This window comes from Vulpes vulpes, chromosome 16 (assembly GCF_048418805.1).
Source record: "Vulpes vulpes isolate BD-2025 chromosome 16, VulVul3, whole genome shotgun sequence".
Classification (NCBI taxonomy): Eukaryota; Metazoa; Chordata; class Mammalia; order Carnivora; family Canidae; genus Vulpes; species Vulpes vulpes.
The window spans coordinates 25,255,691-25,281,668 of record NC_132795.1 but is presented as its reverse complement, the minus strand read 5'-3'; the positions used below and the strand labels follow the sequence as shown (position 1 = coordinate 25,281,668).

General features: G+C 38.6%; 1 protein-coding gene across 1 annotated transcript in view; it reads right to left on the bottom strand.

Moving 5' to 3' along the window:
• DNAH7 (dynein axonemal heavy chain 7) overlaps positions 1 to 25,978 on the bottom strand; it is a 234,359-nt gene that overhangs the window by 163,806 nt on the left and 44,575 nt on the right. The window contains exons 12-19 of the mRNA XM_072740992.1: positions 25,749 to 25,928; positions 20,673 to 20,945; positions 19,791 to 19,918; positions 18,597 to 18,675; positions 14,767 to 14,991; positions 12,493 to 12,639; positions 9,757 to 10,442; positions 7,410 to 7,596 (exon numbers count right to left, since the gene is read on the bottom strand). Coding sequence (XP_072597093.1) covers positions 7,410 to 7,596; positions 9,757 to 10,442; positions 12,493 to 12,639; positions 14,767 to 14,991; positions 18,597 to 18,675; positions 19,791 to 19,918; positions 20,673 to 20,945; positions 25,749 to 25,928 — 1,905 coding nt within the window. The remainder of the gene's footprint in view (positions 1 to 7,409; positions 7,597 to 9,756; positions 10,443 to 12,492; positions 12,640 to 14,766; positions 14,992 to 18,596; positions 18,676 to 19,790; positions 19,919 to 20,672; positions 20,946 to 25,748; positions 25,929 to 25,978) is intronic.

The following is a 25,978-nucleotide window of genomic DNA, read 5'->3' as shown; positions in this document are numbered from 1 at the left end:
TTCACATTCAAGAAAAGTTTTGTATTGGATTCTTGAGGTCAAACCTACTTAGCCAGATTCGCTCTACGACTGAGCCAAATGTGCCATCCCTCAATGAACAAAGGCCGTAATCTATGTACCTTTGTATGTTGACTTAAGGAAAAATATATGTAAAAGTAATCATCTCATGACTGGAAAATAAAGTTCCTTCACTTTCTCCCTGTGGTGGGTGAACATAACAAAGACTGCATCAGATAAAGGAAAGTGCAGACCTGGTTCCTAGGACTCAACGCGGCTTATAACCTGTATGACCTCGGGTCATTTACTTACCCGAAGTCTCTGTTTTCTTATCTTTATTTTTTTTTTATTTATTTTTTATTGGTGTTCAATTTGCCAACATATAGAATCACACCCAGTGCTCATCCCATCGAGTGCCCCCCTCAGTGCCCATCACCCAGTCACCCCCCCCACCTGCCCACCTCTCCTTCCACCACCCCTTGTTCATTTCCCAGAGTTAGGAGTCTCTCATGTTCTGTCTCCCTCTCTGATATTTCCCACTCATTTTTTCCTTTCCCCTTTATTCCCTTTCACTATTATTTATATTCCCCAAATGAATGAGACCATATAATGTTTGTCCTCCTTTGATTGACTTATTTCAGAAAGATGAATGGATAAAGAAGATGTGGTATATGTATCAATGTTTTCTTATCTTTAAAAGGGGAATAAGAGTCCTCTTCCAAAGGCGTTCTGAGGACCAAACTAGATGAAATACTTGAAGCAACTCAGATGGTATAAGTGCAGGAAGCACCTATACCTGAAACTACCCTTCATTTTGTCCTCCATGACTGTCTATGGAAGAGATGGATGGATGGACAGACAGAAAGACACTACGAGGGGTGGGGCGGGGTGGACAGATGGAAGGAATGAGGAGGTTACTCCACTCCAGTTTCACAGAGTTAAAATGAATGGTTATAATCTGTCACCCTTCGGGGAGGCTATTGATCATTGTAAAACAAAACTGGCCTCAAGTGCCTTAAGTCTTGCCATAGCCTCGCTCTGCAGCAGGCGTTCACTCCATCATTAGGTGCTGCCCATGAGCCCACGCAGGGCGAGGGGAGCCTGCCGGCCTACAGAGCAACTCGAGGAGACACAGTCCTCCATGGCCCACCAGGATGGAACTTGGTAGCTCTGTTCTCAGGACATAATAATAAGATGTTCTAATAGGAAGCTACCAGAAATTTGAAACTTAGTGTGACTCCCTTGACACTTTAATTACTTTCTGTCTCCTGGAGGGGAAGAAAAGGAATTTCTAGCTGTCATATTTTTTTCTTGGTTAAAGGAATAATTCTACAAATTTTATGTGTCTTCTTTGGCTTCACAAGTATCTCTACTCTCAGCAGCTCAGAGTAACAATCTACTGGTTGATTTACATTTTTAAACCAAATGCCTCTGATATCAGGGGCCTGAAACTTGAATTTGGGTATATAGAGAAAGCATTCTAATTCCTGCCTCCAGGAAGCCTCACAGAAAGTATGTTTTCATATGCTTAATAATATTAAACTCATGCCAGTTCCGTGAACTTCCAAAAGCATAATAAACTACCTCATCAGAAATCCCTGGATAACGGGAAATTCGTCAGATACTCATGAAACCTTTTAAGCGTTAAGAAAGAAAATGCGGACTCACAGAAGAGACCTTGGGATACCTTGTCTTGCGTATTTTCCAGGTTTCTGCAGAGGCTTCAGGCAAGGGAAGCTCAGCAGTAGGAGAGTCAGATGACCTACAGTCGATCAAATCAACCCCAAAGTCCCCATTTCCCAGTTCTCACCATCTGACCCACTAAGTAATTTACCTTTCACATAACAGATCTGGCAAGGCTCTCATTTAAATTACTTTGTAATTTGCCAACCCACTGAATCAGGCTCCATCACTCATTCTTGGCTATGTCAAACTTCTAGCTGTGAGAAATAAGAGGCTCTTTAAGGGCGGCCACAGAAGCTCCTTAGTCCTTTCTGTCTTGAGTAGTTGTAAATTCTGAATTAAGCCATATCATCCTTTAATTTCTCCAGAATTCAGCCCGCCTTCTATCCCTTTTATCTCAAATTCCTATAGTACTGACTTAATCCAGCAGCCACCTGGTCCACTAAAGAACTGCCTGTAAAATAGACTCTCCATTCCAGGAGACCAAGAGCATAATTTAAGTGATTTTTGTACTGCATGCCGGGTACCACCAGTATCCCGTCTTCAAATGGTAACTAGATTTTCACCATCCTAAAACCCAACTGGGTCATATCAACAACTCTAGTTCCATCTTTGAGGTGTTCATACATTTATTCAGAGTTCTGTGCAGAATGCTTCTAGGTACATTAAGCAAAAAAGACACTTAACATAGGGAATTAAATGAGTACAAAATCATCAGAAGGCCTAAGGGAGCATGCTCCGAGCTGAGCTTACAGGAGCGACTCCTAAAACACTGTGGAACTGACCTTCCAGGAGGGTTTCTATCTCTCCCCCAATCAGGACAAAAGAATAACCACCACTGACTCTACTGCACTCAACCGCATCATGGTAGGTGTGATTCTAGGGCTCAGAAAGCCACCATCGTCACTGTCTCTAAATACCTATGAAGCTGATGACCAGATATTGAAGTCCTGCTGGAAAAGAAAAAAAAAAAAAAGTCATATGCTCATGATCTTGCCTGACAGCAGAAATAGCTGAAATGGCAAGAAGATGGCTGCTGATTCACTTATGCTTTCCAAATCCCAAGTGCGTGTTTATAGTCGTCTAAATCTAATTCATTGCCAAAAACTAGATGGTAGGGAGTCTGAGAGAGATGGTTTTTAGCTTTCCAGCTCACTAGAAAGAAGTGAGATGTGTAGTGCCAAGTGATCATATTTACCGGTCAAGACAAAGAAAAAAAGTGACTCCTAAGTGTTTTGCCCGAGCAACCAGGGAGATGGTACTGACGTGTACTAAGATGTGGTTAGACTACAAGAGGAAAAGTTTTGGGGAGAAGTTCAAGAGTGCATTTTTCTGCTGGTATGGAAAACACATGAAGACTCGTAAGGGTCAAAAGTCAGGTTGGAGAGTGAGTGCAGTGTACATGAAGACAGATTGCCCACTTCCTTCACCTCCAAATGGTAGGCAGTTAACTGGTTTCCACCCCTGAATCTTAAGGAGAGGGCCGAAGAGAACCCCTGGAAATGTTTTCATTGTCTTCAAAGAGAGGAGGCTAACATCTACCCCAACTGGAAGTCTGCTCCAGCACCAGGGGTGATGACCTGTTCCATTGCTACCAGAGCAGGAAAAAGAACTGTGGGAGAAGATGGTAGGGAGAAGATGGTAGGGTGGAATGACCAGGTGAAGGAAGGGCAAAGACCATGTGCCCAAAGCTTCTAAGAGGTACAGAAAATGGATCCCCCCGTTCTGCAAGCCCTGGATGAGACTAAGGGCTACAGACTTGTGAAATATTGCTGCAGCCTGGGGCAGAAATGTGGTGGTAGCCACCACTGGAAGGTCAGATTGAAGATGCAGCCCAATCTCATAGAGGATGATCAAGACAGGGAGAGATGCTCAAGATAGACTCTCTTACCAGAATGCTCATCAGGAGTTTCACCTGTCCCTACTGAGTCAATTTATGGACTTTACCGGTCCACGACTGACCAAGAAGCTAGACCAGTTGTGATGACCAATAAGGGTATAGAGCCTGGACACCACCAACAAAGGCTATCTTATGACCACTAAGCAAAAGGACAGCCAGTTTGGCTGGATTAGTTATATTAGTAAATCCTCTCATTCTTGCCCTCTTTCTTTCTCCCTCCCTCCATCTCCCCACCCCAGCCGCTTTCCTTCCTTGTCTTTGTCCCAGCACCAGGCAATAAGCCAAGGAGGGAGAGAAGTAGTGTGAGAGGGCAGTCCCCATATCTCCTCAACATTTCAAACTCAGCTTTACCTACCCTGTGCAAAGGACAAGAGCTCTGGGTAGAACATGAGACAGGTACAGCTAAGCCTTCACAGGCAAAACTATCTTAATAGTGATTGAAAAATTCTGGAATTAGACTGAAAGGTCAGGTCCTAGCGAGAAAGGGTCTTTGGTAGCAGGTATCAAAACATGAAATTATCCTTTACATTTTATATTTCACCTCTGAGTCTCTTCTCCTGCCCGGTTCTAAAAGCAGCTTTATTAGAAATCCCTCAGATAGCTTTCTGCCCCTGGACGCCTCCAAGTAAGCATCGTTGAAGTCTCCCCTCCCACCACGGTCACGTCTAAGTCAGAGTCTTCCAAAGAGCCTGAACAGCTGCGGAAGCTCTTCATTGGAGGTTTGAGCTTTGAAACAGCTGATGGAAGTCTGAGGAGCCATTCTGAGCAATGGGGACCGCTTACGGACTGTGCTAATGAGAGATCCAAACACCAAGTGCTCTGGAGGCTTTGGGTTCATCAGGTAGGCCACCGTGGAGGAGGTGGATGCAACCACGGATGTAAGGCCACAAAAGGCGGATGGGAGACTTGTGGAATCAGAGAGGCCTGTCTCAAGAGAAGATTCTCAAAGCCCTGGTGCCTGCTTAACTGTGAAAAAGATTTTTGTTGGTGGCATTAAAGAAGACACTGAAGAACATCATCTATGAGATTATTTTGAACATGGGAAGATTGAAGTGATTAAGATCATGACTTGATGGAAGTGGTGGCAAAAAGAGAGGCTTTGCTTTTGTGAGCTTTGATGACCCTGACCCTGTAGACAAGACTGTCATTCAAAAATCCCATGCTGTGAATGGTCACAACTGTGAAGGAAGGAAAGCCTTATCTAAGCTAGAGATGGCTAGTGCTTCGTCCAGCCTAAGAGGTCGAAGTGGTTCTGGAAACTCTGGTGGTGGTCGTGGAGGTGGTTTCAGTGGGGATGACAACTTTGGTCGTGGGGGGAACTTCAGTGGTCGAGGTGGCTTCGGTGGCAGTCGAGGTGGTGGTGGATACAGTGGCGGTGGGGATGGCTAGAAGGGATTTAGTGATAATGGAAGCCACTTGGGGGGTGGAAGAAGCTATAATGATTTTGGCAATTACAACAATCAGTCTTCAAATTTTGGACCCATGGAAGGAGGACATTCTGGAGACAGAGGCTCTGGCCCTGTTGGTGGTGGAGGCCAATACTTCGCCAAACCACGAGGTCAAGGTGGCTACGGTTCCAGCAGCAGCAGTGGCCTTGGCAGGGGCGGAAGGTTTTAATTACTGCCAGGAAACAAAGCTTAACAGGAGAGGAGAACCAGAGAGGTGACAGGGAAGCTCTAGGTTACAACAGATTTGTGAACTCAGCCAAGCAAGTGGTGGCGGGGCCCACCTGCTACAAACTGTGAAGACACAGTTTAGACAATTCTCATGTGTATGGGCAAAAAACTCAAGGACTGTATTTGTAATTGTGTAACAGGTTATTTTAGCTTCTGTTCTGTGGAAAGTGTAAAGCAGCCCAACAAAGGGTTTTAATGTAGGTTTTTTTTGCATCCACGCTGTTGATTGCTAAATGTAATAGTCTGATCACGACACTGAATGAATGTCTTTAAAAAAAAAAAAGAAAGAAAGAAAGGAATCCCTCAGATGGAAAGTGATGGCTTTTTGTATCAAACAATCCAGTGATGTCTCTACTACACAGGTCACCTCATTAGCCTTCCCGAGAAAATACGGACTTAGGTTTATTGTCAAAGCTTTGGAGAATATGGACAAAAGCTGTCCTGAATACTAATATATTGAGAAAAAGAAAATGTAAAGCCGGTTCAGGAAGACGATCAGGTCTTACAGCAAAGGTAGAGGAAGCATCACCCAAAAGAAACTGCTTATTTGGGAATAAGAATAAGTAATGTTTTTTTGTTTTGTCTGTCCCCCCCCCTTTTTTTTTAATATACAGTGTTTCATTAGTTTCAAGTGTACTTGTTTGTTTTTAAGATTTATTTATTTTAGAATGGGGCGAGAAGGGCAGAGAATCCTTAAGCAGCATCCATGCTGAGCACAGAACCTGACTCGGGGCTCGATCCCACAACCCTGAGATCATGACCTGAGCTGCAACCAACAGTCAGATGCTTAACTCGGCATGCCACCCAGGTGTCCTTGTGTGTTTTTTTAATTCAGCAGTTTGGTAGAATTGAAGATCTGCCTCCTTAATTTAACTAGCGCCAGCATAGCTGCCCTTTTTCTAGGTACTAAAATATCTATAAAATTTCCTTAGCAATATGGGGTTTTGAAGAGTATTTTGATCAAATACAAAAAAAATATTTTTTATTTTAAAAATGATCTTAACTAGGAAAATACAAACATCTATGTTTTGTTTGGGGCAACCAAGAAAAATCTATTTCATCCTTTTCCAAGTGAAAATGTATACATGTTGTAAGGGTTTTGCCCTTTTGTAAAGAAACAATAAATGAATGGCTAAATGTTTAAAACAAATTAGAGATGATTAAATGTATTGCAAAGTGACCCATCAACAGGCTCTTTATAGAATTCCAGTGTGATTAATTTTACAAAAGTTTGGTTTATACAGAGATAGGTTTCAAGTATTACATAAAACGAAGTAAACTTATTAAATCTATGTCTATCTTTCGGAATATTTTTCCTAGCAAATCATATGGTTGGTGTTGACCCAGTATTATCTGTGTTTAGGATTATAGTCACAGCTTTCAAAGTTCAAATAATAAAAATATGCATATTCCTATGTTAGGGTAGGAAAATTTTAAGATAATACTCACCCTATCTTACAGTATTATATTTGATCAAAAACATGAATGGAGAAATTTACATTCACTTAATGAATATAATTTAATAACTAATACTTCTTCTATTTAATGTTAACTTCCCAGTAACATACAGACCATGCTTTGCAGGCAGTAAATGTCTTTTGAATTGAACAAAAACTTCACATCTTTTTCAGTGTCACTAGTGTGGTCACCAAATTCCATCCTTAAATTTTAAGTTCAGTATTTGTGTTTTGATTGATTGATTGTATTTTGTTTGTATGTATTGGTCTCTTTAATTTTATCTTTGCAACTCATTCTTTTTTAGATGCCTAAAGAGAAACTTATTGATTGAGCAGCATGCTGGCATGTTTCCACAATACTGCGTTTCAGTGGTGGTGCAGCCCATAACCAGGTGGGCACAGAAGAAATGGGGACATGGAGCGCTGCTCACAGGGTCTTCCTGCCAGAGCATCCAGTAGAAACCACTAATAGAACCACATGTCATTAAATAATGCAAATTACTTTGGACCTCAAGAAGCAGTCAGGACAAAGTATCTAGTCAGTTTTGATATTTCCTGCTCCTAGGATCCTAAAGTAATATATGAAAGGGGGACGTATTTGGGGGAGGAAAAGAAAATGACTTATTTGGATTGTTTTGGAAACAAAAATCATGTCACTTCAACCAAATAATTACATCCTCGGAGATTTTCACTTACTTGTACAACACTTTTCATTATATCTCTCCATGTTTTATCCACAGCTGTAAATCGTCTTCCTTCCTCAGGCATTTGAGACATAATGTCTGGAGAACTGAAAATGGGCTCCAGATATAACCATGTGGCTTGGACTTTGAGCCATTCATCCAGAATTTCTTGAAGCAGCAGGAGCTTGCTCTCCCATTCTCTGAGAAGCAAAACACAGTGGTTCGACAGCAAATCAAGCAATGTTTCAGATCACAAAACTCAAAACGATGCTTTGACTGTCAATCTTATATGCAGTGCTCCTATTCCTATTTCCATTTCTTTACCTTCATTTAACAATAAATCACTAAATTTGTTCTTCAAAATCTGCTTTGAAGTCATAGCACCAATATTTATGTTTATACAGATATACACGTTCAGATATACCCATCTACAAATGGGCGGGTTTCTGTATATGCCATAGCAATGAACCTTTCCACACATCAGTTCCATGGCTAGAAGATACAAACTGAGAAATGAGATTTTGGAGACAGTAATGATGTCCTCAATGAAGGGCAATCTGAACTTCTTAGGAAAGGTAGTTACATCCAAGACTCACTTCCTTTAACATTCGTTTTTTTAAAAAAAATTTGGGCCCATAAAGGCTTTATTTCCAGAATACAATATTTCTGGGTTTTAAAGAAAATCTACATAAACTAAAATATGATAGTATGTTATTCATTAGAAGGAAGCACTTTTTATTTATTTTTATTTCTTAAATATTCTATTTATTTATTCGAGAGAGAGAGAGAGAGAGAGAAAGAGAGGCAGAGACACAGGCAGAGGGAGAAGCAGGCTCCTTGCAGGATGTGGGACTCGATCCCGGGACCCTGGGTCACGCCCTGAGCGAAAGGCAGACACTCAACCGCTGAGCCACCCAGTCTCAGAAAGCACTTTTTTCCAGGCGTCCCAGCAAGCATTTTTTAAATCTACAACAGCAATCAGTTCATATCTAAATATGGAGAACACAGATAATGACAAGATTTCTTCAAGAATAAATATAATTACTCTATTAACTAACAATTTTATAGGCACAATTATAAGATCTCTGTACGTATTTGCTCCTTCCTCACCATATTCTAAGGTCCAGTATATCTGTTTACCAATGGGGAGACTAAGGCAGATAAAGGTAGGTACCAGGTTTAAGTTCACCCAGCTAATGAATGATAGATCAGATCTGACCCCAGAAAGCTGCAAGAGATAACACAGCCATCAAAAAGGATGATCAGTCAATGGCAACAGGCCTTAGAGGTGGGATAGCTTTACGTGTAGATTAATAGATTTTTTTCATCATTTATAATTAGTGATCTGTAATTTTAGACTATTAAAATCAAGTTCTGTCAATAGAAGTTCTCAAAGTCACCAGGCATTTTCAAATGTTTTTCTAAAATCTCTTTAACATTTATCAGATTTAACATCTCTCCTTTTCACAAGAAGAGATGAATGACTCTGCCTTCCCTTCTTCCCGCTTTCTCCATCTAATCCTTGACGGACACAGACAATTTCCCGCTGACTAATGATCTCATGTGCAGTCCTTAAAACTAGAATCTGGTTATACTGCTTCCAGAGTAGTTTAAAAAAAAATTCCTCTTGATAAGCATATTGGAGTAAGCAAGGCCGAGCAACCTGAGTGCCCGGGCCCATGCAGGGCACACTCAAGTTTAGGATGACATCAATAGCAGGGGGTGCACACTGCCAAGCAGTTAGCTTTCCCTTGTCATACAAACTCACACTGAAGATGGTAGCCTGATTTGGATTTACACTCTTTTTAAGGTAAAATATAAACCGCTTAATACAAATTACAAACATTTTTTTAAAATAACAGGATAAGGACTTAATTTAATCATCTGTGTCAGATGCCTGAAACTCCAGACTCGAGTCATAATATTCACACTTCTGTGCTTACCTAGGCATCCTTCAGGCATAGAAGTGAGAATCATAATAGACTTTCAAGGATCATCTACAACAATCTCATTAGTATATTTGGAAAATGACATTATCTTCAGTTTCATAGATAATATGTTCTATGAACTATGTGCAGAGATGTGAAATTATTTTTGAGTCAAATATATAAGATCAGATTGCAGGCAATAAAAATGAATATCTGGAGGCTGTTTGTCCACCACTTTCATTAGGACCATAGATGATAGCAAAGAAATGGACACTTTTCCAGATGCAAAGAAGGTTATCACTCTTTACAGTCAACTATTTAAAATATTAAGTATGAAGTGCAGAATCAATTTCCAAAAAGAACTGTATATTACATACAAGCGACAATTTTGGTAAACATGGCATAAACACGGTCCCATAAATATCACTTTACCTTATTTGTTTTTCGTAAGGTTTGATGAAGGGAGATCCTCGCATAGTTTGTGTTTTAATAATGTGATCATCCAACAGCATCTGAATTTCATCAACTGATGACAAAATAGATGTTCCACTTTCTCTATAAGGAAGAATGACAAATTCCATAGCATCCCACTCATTAGTCATCTTGTCCATGGCCTTTTCAAGAGAATGTTCTTTGCTAGCTGCTTCGCTAATACCCTCAAACCTATCTAAGTATGGTTCCAAATCCATGTCTAAAAAAGAGAAGACAGTGGAGTCATCTGCTGGCTGCAGGGGGTAGCCGACAATGTTGGACATGGCCTCCCAGTGCCGGGGGCGCAAGCCAGGATTACAAATCACTTGAATGAGAGGAATGTGCTGCTTGAAATCCTCCACCTTTGCTCTGACTTTTTTTGTCATTGCCAATGCATTTGGAGAATCGTGGAAGATCTTCTCCAGCTTATATAGTCCTCTCCAGTAATTTCCAACATCTGTTTCTACCTGGTCTGGGTTCACCTTATGATACGGTCCTTCAGTCCACGCTCGGTATTTGTTGCTAAATTCAACAGCAGTTTCATAGAGGCGAAGGTAAGGGTTCAAACTGTCTTGGATTTTTTTACGTTGAGGATATATTGATGGAAGCCAACCAAATGCCTCTTCTTCAGCATTAAATTGCTCAATCTGGAATGATGGGTATAAGATATGTTATTCTGCAAGTGAATGATATTCAAACTTAATTTTTAAAAAATATTTTTATCAAAAATAGTGAAAGGGAATCAAGGGGAAAGGAGAAAAAATGAGTGGGAAATATCAGAAAGGGAGACAGAACATGAGAGACCCTAACTCTGGGAAACGAACTAGGGGTGGTAGAAAAGGAGGTGGGCGGGGGGTGGGGGTCACTGGGTGACGGGCACTGAGGGGGGCACTTGATGGGATGAGCACTAGGTGTTATTCTGTATGTTGGCAAATTGAACACCAATAAAAAAAATAAATTAAAAATTAAAAATTAAAAAATAAAGATCAAAAAAAATTTTTTTATCAAATGTGACCCCTCCCACAGGCCCTCAGTAAGCCCCGAAGTTTCACTGAAATTAGGCCACAATCTAGAAATACTGAACAGTAATCTATGTTTCCTATTTCTTTTTGTTAAATACTGAACAGTAATCTATGTTTCCTATTTCTTTTTGTTACATTTTCCAAAGAACAGTATCTGGTTACGTCAGTTAAAATAGTAATGATATGTATAAAGACGTCTTTGTCCATCCAGATATATTAAGCTTATGGCATCATTAATTAACAAGAACTTAAGTACTTTTAATACACACAGCATTGTATCAGGTACTGTGGAAAACAGAGAAAAAAGTATTATATTGCAAAACACCAACACTAAGGAGGTGGTATTTCAGCTAAGGAGATAAGACATGCATATGTAGAAAGTTAAATTGCAATTGCTCAACAATAATATAGGCAACAAAGGGGATGTCTCAGAGTAGTAGCTCTTTAATACACACGCATCGTGTATACAAAATATGCTACCACTCAGAGGCAAGATGCCATGGTGAATAGATGTTTATGTAGAGAAGTTGCAACCAGAGCTGGATCTTGAAGATGTACGGGATAAAAAAGAAGCAAAGAAGGGGAGCCTGGGTGACTCAGTTAAGCACTGACTTCAGATCAGGTCATGATCTCAGGGTCCTGGGATCAAGCCCAGCCTTGGGCTTCCTGCTTCTGGGCTCCCTGCCCAGAGGGGAGTCTGCTTCTCCCTCTACCCCTTCCCACTGCTCATGCTCACTTTCTCTCTTTCTCAAATAAATAAAATCTTTAAAAAAAGAAAAAGAAGAGGCAAAGAACTCATTAATTTCCTCTTTAGTAGTGGAAGTATATGAGGAGTAGGTGACTTAGAGGAGAAATCTATAGAATTGAAAAGTGTGTTAGGCATAAAAATTATGCAGATTACCCAAAATTTCAGTAACCACATAATTTTAAAGCCTACAGCTTCTCTTTTCTCAACATGTGTTCATATATTTGTGACTATTATAAACTATTTAATTACATGAACTGATAAGATACTAAAATCTTTCAATGTAAGAAAAATGAGAAAGCATCATAATATGGTCTGTTTTCATATTTCCCCTTTTTATTTAAAAAATGCAATTAAAAGTCTCAAACATCTTATTTGGCAAAAGGTATGGCTTTTCCACTTCCAGCTTATTCTAAAGAGAAAGCCAAGTTCTGACATACCAATATTGGGAACAAACTGGCTTGGTGGGAGAAGGTAATGGGCCTAATTTAAAAACCCAGCCACCAAATCTAGAGAGGCTTCTAGGAAGATGGGCAAACTAATGAGTAAGCAAGTGCTAGCAAATGATGTAAATGATTAAATGATGCAAAATAAAAAATAAGCAGGTGGAAATATCACTAGATCTTTCAAATAAAAGATGAATGGCCCTGGTAGAACTACCAGAAGAAAACAGCAATGCTGCTTCTCCTTAGCATGTGTATAAGATTTATTTTTGCCACTTATTTTTTTTTAATTAATTCCTGTATAGTTAACATACTATACTAGTTTTAGGTGTATGATATTTGTGCCACTTATTCTCGAAAGGTAGCTAAACTTTCATTTTAATCTATTTATAAAAGGTGAATATATGAACCCAATGCTTTCTTTTGAACTAATTCATCCTCTTAAAAATTTTATTTTTTTTCCTCTTAAAAATTTTAAAAACTATACCTTGTCTGCTGCTAAGTCCAACTTTGCATTCAGAGTTTGAGCCTTTTTCAGGTATCGCTGTACATCCTGAAGGTCTCCAAAGTTGTAAAATTCTTCTGACTGCTTAGCATAACTCTCCAATTCCTCCACAAACCGTTCACACCGTAACTAGTACAAACAATATTTGTTGTTACAATATTTTATTTATTTTTGTTACAATATTTTAAAGATAAAAACCCTAGGCATCGTGAGAAAGTTTAAATATCTGTAAGGATTATCAGAATTATTATTCTGTTTTGTCACTGGCAAGATATAAAGAAGAGACTCATCTGGAAGATGATGAGGATCTAAAATATGCAGAATTTTTTAAGAGTTGGGATTTAAAATTAATGAATTAAGATTCCTATAATTCCGAAATTAGATAAAGTTAAACTTGTCCTACCAATGTAAGAAAGTCTAACCAATAAAATAAGAATGGGCTAAACAATGGTATTATTCTTTAGTATGCTAAAGAATGTGTGCTAACAAATGATTTATAAGATTTTTTTTAATTCATAATAATCAAGTATGGGGCTAAAAGAAAGCTCCAGTTTTTTTTAAGGGCTATATAGTGAGATCTGTGGCATTTTTACAAATAACTAAAAAAAAAAAAAAAAAAAAAAAAAACAGACTTTGTGTTCTGATATTCAGTATCTTATCGATTTTCAATTGCTGAAACAAAACACTCCAAGGTCATTTTTCTTGTCCTATTGGCTCTCTTCACAGGAAATGTGCAAGGTGAATAAATCTGGATTTTAAAATCTAAAAGACTCCAGCCTTCTAATATAAAACAGGTGTGTGGTTTTTTTTTTTTTTTAATGAAAAAAGCTCATTACAAAATTGTCATTGGCAAGGCACTCCAAATTAAATGGCTCTAAAAAAAATCAGCTCTTAATAAAATATTCAAAAGTCAAATCTGGGTTATTCAAAAATAGATTTTATATTTTATGGATTATCTAGGCTGATTTCTTCATGGAAATTTTATTGCTCTGGCCCAGTGAGGGAAGAAAAATGAGAGGACAAAATTCATCAATAGTAGTTTGGAGAATAGTATTTACCTATAGCAAAGCACAGATAACTCTGAGCCACCTAACAGTTTTCTAAGAATCCTTCATGACTTCCATGTCTAAAATTTACTATTCATGATGTTTTCTACAGGTTTAAAAAAATTCTGGAAAAAAAAATTCTGAAATGGCCTAAATGCTCAACAGAAATACAGACTACAGTTTAAAATAAAGGTTTTTGGTTAAGCCTATGAATTATTCTCCCAACAACATGTTCTGCCAATGAATTGTGTTTGCTGTAATGTGATAGGAAGAGGTTGGGCTTGCTATCAAAGGACGTCTCTTGGCTGACCCAGCGTAAGTCTCTTCACTTTGGGAACCTCAGCTCCTTCCTCTGTAATGTGAAACTGAAACCATGAAATCATTTATTCGGACAATAGCTATGGAGGGGCTCACCTATTCCTGCGTGTCAGGCACCACACTAGCCCCATGGGTATAAATGGAGAAGAGGAATAAAGGAAACAGGTTTGCCATCAAAGCACTGACCGTCTACTGGGGAGATGCCCTTGACAATGAGAACATAGTGATCAGGTAATTAATCCAGTGGAGACGTGTTCAAAATGTAGGGGAGGTGAGGAGAAGCAGAACTGAGGTCTGATGAGAAGAATTCTGAGAAAGTCAACTGAGTCCACAAGAGACACAAGCACATGTGCAGGCCAGGGGTGCGCTTGCCAGCAAATGGCAGAACGTATAAGAGAGGAGAGGTGGAAGGAGGGCAGCGATCTAAAAGTTGCTCAGGGTTGTTGTAAAGTCCAGAACAAGAAAAGGAGGAGATAGAAGATGAAGCTGAACAAGCAGATGAGGGGGAAAAAAATCACAAACCATCTATATGTCGGACACCAGAAAAGATGAGAGTTAGTGAATGTTAGAGTGAGGACTCTGGGCACAATCCCTAGGTGAGTTCGCCAAGAGAGCTTTGAGGTCAACCAATAAAAATAACTCAAAAGAGTAGTATAAACTGTATAAATTAAACACTATTTTTAGTAATGGTCATTTGTAGTTAATGTATTTTCACCATTGAAAAGTCAAGCAATGAAGCTGCATGGTCCAGTATGGCTACCATCTTCCACTAAGACTGATGGCATAAGAAAGCTTAAATACCTGACCTGTGAAACAGAGGAGCTGTTTTAAGACGTCGAAACTTAAACATTTCCAGACAACAAAAATAACTTAAAATATCTATGATGCCAACCTTAAGGCCTTCTTGATATTGTTCCGTTTTCTCTTTAATGATTTTCCTGTGCTCATCAAAAATTTCATCCATTCTTCCAAACCACTGGAACACATTATTGTTTAACCTGATGTCTCCTGGAGAGAAGTTTGTACACTCAATGAGGAAGGCGAGGCAGTTTTTAGAATCCACCAATCTCTGGCCCAGTTCAACCATCTCAGTTGTCTCTACTTTCTGAATATAAGCCTGCGGGAAGACAAAGATTGCAAATGGCATTTCAAGGGACAGCTCAAGTCAAAACATAGGCTGTGGAGACACTTGGCATAAAGATGCATGAATTTGTACAGACTTGTTAGAAGTGAAGGCTCTTGGTTCAACATAGGAGACTGCCAACACAGCTCACTTGTCATCAGTCCCACGCACCTCTACACAACAGCAGCGGGGAAAAATAGAAAATACTGAACACATTAGGAGCCCCAGGAAGCCAGAGAAGAATGCAATGGATTTCTGGGAGAGACGAGGCAGGGTGATATCATCTATTCTTTGACAGCAGCACTTTGGGACACCTGCTAGCGCCTCACCTCCAGTGCCTGACACTGTGCCAGGGGCTGGCAATTCAGTGCGACAACCAACCGACCAGAGCTTTGCCCCCATAGGCTTTCTGGTCTAGTTGGGGGGGCGGGGACAAGCATTAGTCTCATCACCTCCGTAACAAATGTTAAATTGCAAACATGCAAAAAAAAAAATTGCAAACATGCAGCAGACACCAGGACGACAACACTCTCCTTAACTATGAAAACTAAAACATAGCTAGCTATAGGCAAAATTTAAGAAATGTGCTACATCTGTATGAGGAAAACTATAATGCTTTACTGAGGGACATTTTAAAAGTTCTGGATAAAAGTATAAATATATGATAAGACGTAATATTCTCAAGATGTAAGTTTGCCTCCAATAAGTCTATAAAACCAGTGCAATTTCTATCAAAATTGCCACGGCATTTTAAAAAACAGAATTCATCATATTCTGAAAGTCTCTGAAATGGTAAATACTTAAGAGTAGTAAAGATAATCATGAAAAAAATGATAGACACTAGCCAAATATGAACACATAATATAGGCTTATTTATTTTTATAAGATGTTATTTATTTACTCATGAGAGACACAGAGAGAGAGAGAGAGAGAGAGGGGCAGAGACACAGGCAGAGGGAGAAGCAGGCTCCCTGCAGGGAGCCCGACACAGGACTCGATCCCAGGACCTGAGCCAAAGGCAGACACTCAAACCCGAGCCCCACCACCAGGTACCCCTAGATGTAGTAATTTAAGTAGTTCTTGTTCTGTCCCAGGAATAGAGAAGGGAGAAGAGAGGTCAGAACTATATCCGTGTACTTGTGGGAATTCAGCATTGAAAAGATGCACTTAAAATCAAGAGCGGGAAAAAAAATAATAAAATAAAATCAAGAGCGAAATGACAGATGACTTAATAAATCATATTAATTAGCTACTGATCTTGGGATAAAACTAAGATTCCTTGTTACCTGGGAGAGATACAAAGAAGGTGTACTGTTCAGTGAATACAGTAACTTGCCGCAGGGTAATGATTTTGTTTTTGTAAACAGAAATCTGTGGGGGGTAGTGGTGAATGCACAGGTGTGTGCACGCGTATGTGTGTGCATGAGCCCACGCGTACATGCACGTGTACATATGCACAAATAGCTCTCTCAAAGCTCTTTTTTTAATTTTTAATTTTTTTCAAAGCTCTTTGATACACGTTAATTCACATATCTTAATATAAATGTTGAAGGAAATCTGCTTCCCTATTGAAAAATGAGAAGACTGGCAATGACATGTAACTACCTATATGTTCACCTTCCCTATTGTATACCCTACCCTCCCTGTCCAGGAAGTAAATGTTGCTCTTTTTTAATGCTTTTAAAAGTCTATTTAATCTTCATTTCTCTGGTTTTCTCTCATCTCTCTCTTTAGTGTTATTTATGCTTAACACTGTAAACATATGTTTGGAAAGAGAATTCACATTAAACTTAAAAAAAATCGTTACTCAAAAGAGAGGAATTATGGAAAAAGATAGACTCCTGCTTTTTACTTTGTACAATTCCATATTGCTTAAAATTTTACTTTTGTAATTAAAGAAGCAACATTGTCTAAAAGTCTGTCATTAATATATCATTCTAGGAAGGCTACATATTATGTTACAAATCCAAACAAGTAAGATGGGAACCATGGTGGTTTCCACAAGTAACGAAATGTCTAACTGAAAATATATTTTTGTAATTTGGTTAATTAGATTTCTGTATAGTCAAACAACAGGATTTTTATTTCCTGATTTCGGTATTGAATACAGAAGTTATTTTGCCCTTGTGTGACTAAACTTCTCTAAGATACAGAAATATTAAATAACAGTTAATGAATCCTATTTGCTAATTCTGTTTTTATGAACAACAGAAATTCACATTAAATAACTCCAAATTTATAAATATTTCCAGTGATGGCTAGGAGGGTAAATAAACAATATTGATATTCATTTTTCCAAAGGAATACACAGTTATGGAATTCCAGTTATTTTATAATCATCCATGATCAAAGCATCACTTGACATCCTATGAAAACTAAAGTAAAATATAAAAATCTTCTAAAAGAGATTATGTACAGATGTGTGTATCAAATACACACACATACAAATTCACATGCTAACAACCCTAATCCAAGTACAAAAACTTTAAAGAAAATAGAATTCTTTTAGTTAAAGGCTGATATGTAGAAGTTGGTTCTAATAACTTTTAAAAAGTTTTCTTTAAATGAGTAATTTAAAGAATGTGCATAAGCATTTGAACTTCTTTTGTAACTTCTTGCCTATACAAAGTTTTGAATGATTTTACATGTTTTGCGGAGTTGGCTTAAATATTTTAAAATCTAAGAGGAAAACATTTCATTTTAGGTCTTGAGAATGCTGGCTGGAAAAAGAAAGTCTCGTAAAAGCTTGTTGTTATGAGAATGAAGAAGGAATAAAATAAAATGGTGATTAGCTAGTTGTTTTAGCCATCATTAGGCGGACTTCAAGTACAGAAGAAACATGAAAAATGATTGAGTTGAGACTTACCTGTTATTTTAATACCATAAATCCTAGGCTCAAAACATTTTGGCAAACTACCACAGAAAATTTTAAGATGTCACAAAAACAGCCTATAGGAAACAAATTATTAAAGATTAAATATTTGATTAAAAAAATTAAGGATGACCTCCTAGCTCAAGTTACCCAAGACAGTCCTGGTTAATGCCTTTGAACATGGCAAGAAGTACTAATGATGTTCTCAGAATACTGGTAGATGATTATACTAACAGCTCTTCCAGTATCCATGTTTCACCTCCTCCTATCCACACGTGTGGTGTCTTCTCATGCTCTGGCCATGGGACTTGTTTTGGCCAATGAGATGTTGACCACTGTGATGCACAGAGACACTTGAAAAGCATCTGTACCATGGGCTTGCTTTTGCGTTTCTACCGTGCCAGGAGAACATGCCCAGTGAGGCTGCTGGAGTTTAAGAGACTAGTGAAGTTGAGTCAAAATGCCAAAAATCGCACACTAGTCAACCCAACTGAGAGCTAGCGAGACCCAACTGAGTGAGTGATCCAACTGTGACCAGAACCGGCCGGGAACACCCAGCCTGAATCACCAAACTGCAGATTCATGAGCTAAGAATAACAAAATATTATTCTAAGGCTCTTTAAACTTTTGGAGTGATTTGTTATTGTATTATCATGTTGATAATTAACTAATAACAGCTGGGGAGACAATTAACTTCATAGGACTTCTAAGAGTTTATAAATAATACCTTCATTTCCATTAGTTCCGCTGTATTTGGAGGAGTGCTAAGAGCTTTTTCAGCTATCTTCTCAAATTCATCACATAATCTGAAACACCAGACAAAATCAGTCTTACATAATTAAACTTTATACCTAAATACATTCCTGTGTACTATTTAAATGTGCCGCCATGTGAAAAATAAAGATGATCTTACCTATGTGACGTCTAAAGAAATAAAAAGCCAATTTGTGTCCATACTCATTCATTCAATATACATTTAATGATCATTTATTACATTCCCAACTATGATGTTAAGTGAGAGACAGAGAAATGGAGAAGATATAATAACGACTCTCAAGAAGTTCCTAATCCTATATAAAATCCAGGGCCATAAACAGTCACTTCCAACCTACAATTTTAGGGGCTCTATCAGAGATTTAGTTGACATAGAACCCAAAAAGTGGTACTGGTTCGTAGGTCTATTTCCCCTTAAGAGTGTAACTTCCTTCAGCAATTATATTCATATTTGGAGTATAAGCACTTACCGTTGTGCCTAATATAAGCTTCCTTCCGGCTTTTATGCATCCTGAATATATTTTTGAATGATCTATGTTTTCCTGTAATACCACAACCATTACAAAATTTCTGATTATGTGGGGGGATTTTCCATGTAACCGATGCCAGAAAAAGAGGTTCCCAGAGCAACAGTAACACCAGTTGTTCTAAGACAAGTCCTACTTCTTGTCTAAATAGATGGGTATCCTGCTTTCTACCTTTCCACGAGTTTACTTAACATGAGCCAGTTTTCCTAAAAATCTCCAGATTGGTCAACAAATAAGTTTTTAGTTAATATAACATGTTATCACGGCCTTAAAGAGTAATTACACTGAGTGAAGTTCCAAACTTGAGGGTCAGTTAGGACCGAGGACAATTATTGGGAAAATCCGCTTTGTGTACTGATTATACAAACTTAAAATCTTAGTGATCTTAGAGAACGCCCATCTGATTTGTGCAAACAAAACTGCAAGCACATTTTAATACCGCCTTATTTCAGGCGGTTGGGTAGACACAGTTGTGGTGAAAACCTAATAATAATCATAGCATAACGAAGCCAAGTAGGAGGGTCACTGATGACACCGTTCTAATCCATAACTTTATTTGAAGGACAACTGATTCTATCTAACATCCCCCTGAAAAAAAAAAAATAGTATCACATAAATACCTTGTATTTACTTCCTGGTGATCTCTGAACATTTTAGCTATAAGTTTTCCACAAATAATTTCTGCTCGCTTCACCAAAGCTCTGATTAATTCCTCACAGTGCATCTCAAACATTCCTAAACGAACAGTCTGCAACGTTAAGTATTAAAAGTTTAATAAACACGAAAATAAAAGATTTCCACAATTTTGCCTTTCTCACAAGGTGTGTGTGATCTAACAAGATTCAGATTTTCTGTTTTTTTTTTTTTTTAATATGATTCAGGCAGGATTTTCTAAACACTCATATTTTGCAGCTATCTTATGGGTAAGTCTCCTTCAAGAGTTTGTTATCTTGGAAGCCAATTCTATTTCAGGACAACAACGGATATAAGAACTTTGGAGAATTGAGTTATTGCTAAATAAACAGTGGGGGATTTAAATGTTATATATTCTCTGTACAAAACAGTAATGTGTATTCAGGGTGGAAATTTTGGAAGTTACAAAAAAGGACAAACGAAAATCTTAAATTACCAGCCTCTTGCTGAACAGAAGTAATCACATTTTGGTGTAATTACTATATTTTCCAAAGGATTTTCAAACACTAAAGCAAAAGAAAAAATGAAGTTCTTGGAATTTTTGCGGGATCAAATTATATAAAGTAGCTAAAAGTTAGGCTTGAAGTACTAGACTTTCAGTCCTATGAGGACAAGAACCCTGTTTTGTCTCCTTCCACTTATCCAGGGCTTACCACCCCAACATTTGGCCCGTGGAGAGGCAAGAAATACTTTCCCTGTTCATAGTAACGGTCTGAGTCTTTCACGGTATGGTCCAAGAACACATCCTAATAAAACTGGGAAAAGATCATTAGTTACAAAGATCAGTTGTACAAAAACAGATCATTTACCTTTCTAGATGTGTACTGTATCTCCTCTATTAGTTTTTGGTATTTGCGAATTTCTTGAATTATTCTCTCATAAGTATGATTTTCTTCGAGGAAAGCATCGACTTCTTGCTCAGCTTTTCTGGTGATCAGAAAGTTATACTTGTCATAGAGTCTGAGGTGTTTGGTAGGTTCCTCACTCTCCCTTATTACCACTTCCTTCACCTTGTCTTTGTGGGCTTCGATAATTTCATTCAGAATTACTGGTTTCAAGGTTGCTGGCTTAGACTTACTTTCCTAAACAGAGGAGAAAAATAACATTCATTTCCAAAAATAAATTAAGGTAGTCGTATCCTTTATCTTTGTAAAAATGCCGATCTTACCATATATAGAGGTTTTTAAATTTTATTTATTTTTTTTATTGGAGTTCGATTTGCCCGCAAATAGCATAACACCCAGTGCTCAACCCATCAAGTGCCCCCCTCAATGCCCGTAACCCAGTCACCCCAACCCCCCGCCAGCCTCCCTTTCCACCACCCTTTGATCATTTCCCAGAGTTAGGTGTGAGAGAAAAGGTTTTTTTTTTTTTTTTACTCACAAGACCTTTTTGATTTTCTAACCTCTTTAGAAAGATATTCAGTTTAATCATAGCAGTGTATTGAATATCTGAGTCTCGTATAACTTTTTTTGTTTTCCTTCAAGGCTATCTAGTTTTGTTTTTCTGTAGGGATCAAAGAACTGCCACTTGAAAATATAGACAAAATAAAAGAATATGAAAACACCCAAAATCCACATTTTCTTTGTGCAATTGTATATGCTTTATAAGGTAGTCCTTGCATTGTACTTTGTTTTTAAAAAGTCAACCAGCTCGGTGTCATATCATCATATTCTTTGATCACAGGACTTTTTCACCTTGAGGAGTAATCTGTCTTAGAACAAAGAAAGACTGTTTAGTCACTCATTTGTTGACCTTTGATCTTTGATTCTGTGAACAGCGACTAGAGTAGACTAAAATTCCTAGTTACAAAATGTGCATTCTGCTACCACCATTAGAATAATGGATCAGACAACAATTTTAAATAAGCAAACACATCTCAACAGCTTGTCTCTTCTTCTCAAATAAAAGGGCGAGTACAGGGGATCCCTGGGTGGCTCAGCGGTTTGGCGCCTGCCTTTGGCCCAGGGTGCGATCCTGGAGACCCGGGATCGAGTCCCACGTCGGGCTCCCTGCATGGAGCCTGCTTCTCACTCTGCCTGTGTCTCTGCTTCTCTATGTCTATCATAAATAAATAAATAAATCTTTAAAAAAAATCTTTAAAAAAAAGGGCGAGTACATGTGTCTACATGGTTGATTATCTTGAATCGAGTTACACTTAAAAATGTACATGCTCTACCCCCCATTCAGAAGGGATCTTTCACTGTGACAAACAAAAATTATGATCCGTAATGGATATTCTACAGCATTTACAAGATAATATCAAAAGATTCCTTAGAGAAAAAAAAAAAAGATTCCTTAGAGAGCTGGGTAGTTTATTCAGGTCTCCAGGGTGCATTTGCCTAAGATGCTCATATTGCTTAGAACTAGATGCTTCTTGAGAACTTTAGTGAATCCCACCACTACCACTCAGCCCTGAGCTCCGTAGGTGCTTGGTGGCATCTATTCCAGAAAACAAAACAAAACACAACAACTTTGGGATAAAGCAATCTATATTATGTACTGTATGCAATGTAATTATTGGATCAAATGCAAAGATCATTAATATTCATTATGCAATATTTCTTAAACATATTAACAGCCTGTCTAATGTCTATAGCCTATAGGTCTCTCTTTCTAAACATAACTGGATACCAGTACATCAGAACTATATTAGAGTGTATACTTGTGATATGAATTCTAATCAGTTTCTATCAGGAGTTAAGGGGAATATTTTGTATGAGACAGTGCCAAGTGTTCCAAGGCCTATCAAAAGAGATCATAAGATAGATGGTGATATGCCTGGACTCACAGTATCTTCGCCCCTTGCATGTTTGCCTTTCACGGGGAAAAAAAAAGAAAAGTGGTTTTTAATTTCACTTTCTGTTTCTACCAAAGACTGTGATAAGAACAGCTCTACGAATTCTGCTTCTGCAGTTGCTGTCAAAGGTCATCGAAATCACGTTCAGTCATCTTACTTGAAGTGTCTTCTATATCACTTGTTTCCAAACCTAACTGATTACTAGCAAAATATCCCTAGATGATTCTGGCAACCTGTCTCTGAGAACCAACTACCACCGTGAATCCGCATCTCTAGGAGCAAGAGGTGGTGGTGGTGGATTTGTATTTTTAAAATCTCACCAGGTGATGCTGACCCATAGGGTTTCAGAACTATTACCCCGTGTAGAAGGTCCCGTGTAAGATCTCTTTCTCTCAGAATCTCACACCAGGAAGAATACCTGAGCAGTCTAAATTAACTGTTTAATTCCAATTAAAACTTGTCTTATTCCTTAGAAACCAGGAGACTCAGAGCCATATTTTATAACCATTAAATCAAAGCAACTGTATTCATTCAAATGACGGTAATCCTTTCCTCTACTTTGAGCACACCCTGTGACTCTCACTAACATGTTATATTTGTCTGTTTCTTAAGCTCCTTCAGATCATTCCTGAAAAGAAAAAAAAAAAGGCAGGGTATCCCTGGAGAAAGATGCAATAGAACTAATAGAACAAATAGAACTGAAGTTAAACGGAGGACAAAGTAAACTGTATTTCTCGAGAGACTTCTGTCTGTGGCAACATGAGGAACAGATAACCTGAAAATAGCTATCTAGTTCAAAACATGTAAGTGTGCTGGGGGAAAAAATGCCAAACACAACTTGTATAATACACAGCTAAGGAAGCAAAATAATAGAGCAAGTCTAGGGACCAACGTGAGAGAACATAAACTGAGAGGTAATTCTGTGCCCACGTGAGCAGCTGCCCAGAGACTGCGGATCCCTGGTGGCCTAAGTTTTGCTCAAATGAGTCTCTAGCAAGATGGGCCTCTGTGCAGGGGTGGGTGGGGATGGGGTGGGGATGATGGTCAGGAAACAAAGCCTCAACCCTGAGGAAGGAGGAGTCATAATTTCTGCACCCCACAGAAAGCCAAGAACACCAGAAGGTGACACACAATTTCAGGATGCTGACGGGCGAGGGAACCTCTGAATGAGGGAGGAAAGGCAAGGAAAATATCCTGTTTTGACCTTGTCTTTCAGTGCAGAAGAAAAAACATGGTGGCCTGAAGAATTTGTGACCTGCAGCGTGTTCTCATGCAGATTTGGGTAAACTAGTACATTGCCAGTGCGGCCTACAAAATCCGCTGCGAGAATTTCATTTAAAAATAGTCCTTCAGTCTGGAGAGGCCTCCAGAGCAACCATCAGGAGAATATGCAAGTTCTGGAGGAACCAACTTAAATTAAGGCCTTAAGGACCTCCCTGCATGAGGTACTTACATGTATAAGCCCAGAATAATAAAGAAAAAACACCCACAGAAATAAGCCACCATGAGCAAGTGTCATATCAGCAAAGCACCTTTTACAGAGAAGTAAAAGAGTAACAAATATATGACTAAAGTTCCTTTAGTCCAAATATATGACTAAATACAAGAGACTATCAAAAGTGACCTGTGCGATTTGACAACTTAAGGAATTCATAGAAAATAAAAATCTTAAAAAAATTAGAAGCTCTATGAAGAGGATAATATCCTCACAATGGATCATTTCACCATCACAATGTTGAGTAAAACAAACAAACAAACAAACAAACAGGGGATCCCTGGGTGGCTCAGCGGTTTAGTGCCCGCCTTGGGCCCAGGACGTGATCCTGGGGACCTGAGATCGAGTCCCATGTCGGGCTCCCTGCATGGAGCCTGCTTCTCCCTCTGCCTGTGTCTCTGCTTCTCCCTCTCTCTCTTTCTCTCTCTCTCATAAATAAATAAATAAAATCTTAAAAAAAAAAAAAAACAGGTCACTGATTATAAGATGACTCCACACAAAGTCCTGGAAAGAATAAATGGCAATTGTTGAGGGATATGCACACAGGTTGTAAGTCTATCTTGAAATTTCAGCTTAATAACTACAAAATTCGAGATAGCGATTCTTTTGCCACAAGGTAGGAGAGGAGTGTGGGAACAGGGAAGGGCAGTGGTCAGCAGAAGAGCTTAAGGGTATCCATAACGATAGTCCTCTTCTCTAGTTAGATTCTAGTACATGGGGGTAACTTTACTACCACCTAAAACTACACACTAGTTTCCTGGATGTTTCCTATTCATATTTGTGAATGACTTCAATAAGAAAGAGGGGAGCCTGGGTGGTTCAGTCGTTTAAGCCGCCAACCCTTGGTTTTGGCTCAGGTCATGATCTCGCAGTGGTGGATAGAGCCCTGTGTTGGGGTTGGAGCTCAGCGCAGAGTCTGCTTCAGATGTTCTCTCCCTTCCCCCTCTGCCCTTCCCTGCCCGCCCCCTACTTGTGTGCATGCTCTTTCTATATAATAAATATTTTTTAAAAAGTAAAAGAAATAGGAAAGAATTTAAAAAGCCCCTGGACTTACAAAGCTTGAAAACATTTTAAGTGAAGGAATTATCAGACATGCTTGTTTTGTACACGAGACTGCAGTAACTGCTGTTGAAATACACAAGTTCAGCAAAGCTTTGCTAAATACATGGCCAGAGAGAGAAGGGAAGTAGAATTTGGGATTGGAGAGTACAGAGATGCTACTACTTATGGGAAAAGGTATATGAGGAGAGTAATCAACTGGAGGGCGCGGTTTTAGAGAGCTACAACAGTATAAGGGAGGCCTACAGCATGGCTTGAGTGCTACAGCAAACACTCATCAACTGTTTTAAACTGGAGCAAAACTTTAATTCTTTCCCTTAAGAAAAATTTCAGTCCCAAGAAACTAGGTATACTCTAAGATCAGCTAATGGGAAAACAGTATTTTGTTGAATTAAAATTTTCTTATATACCAATTTTACCAAGCCATTTATATTCTGCAAGGCAGAGAATATAGGTCTACACCTTTTAAAGGTGGTTTGAAATGAATATCATCATGGAAATTCAAGCTATCAGAATACCCTTGTTACTTACCCACTTGGAATACAATTTTGTCTCAACTCTTGGGACAAAACTGACAGCCTTAATCATGATGTCATAAATGTTCAGAAGGATGTCTGCATAGTCATTGAAATCAGGTTCAAACTTAATGGTGTCATTTTCAAGAATCAGCCTCATGATGAAACCCGGATGTTCATAAGCTCTAATAGAATCCTGCAAGAAAAAATTATACATGTATGTTAATATATTATGAACCAGGAGAG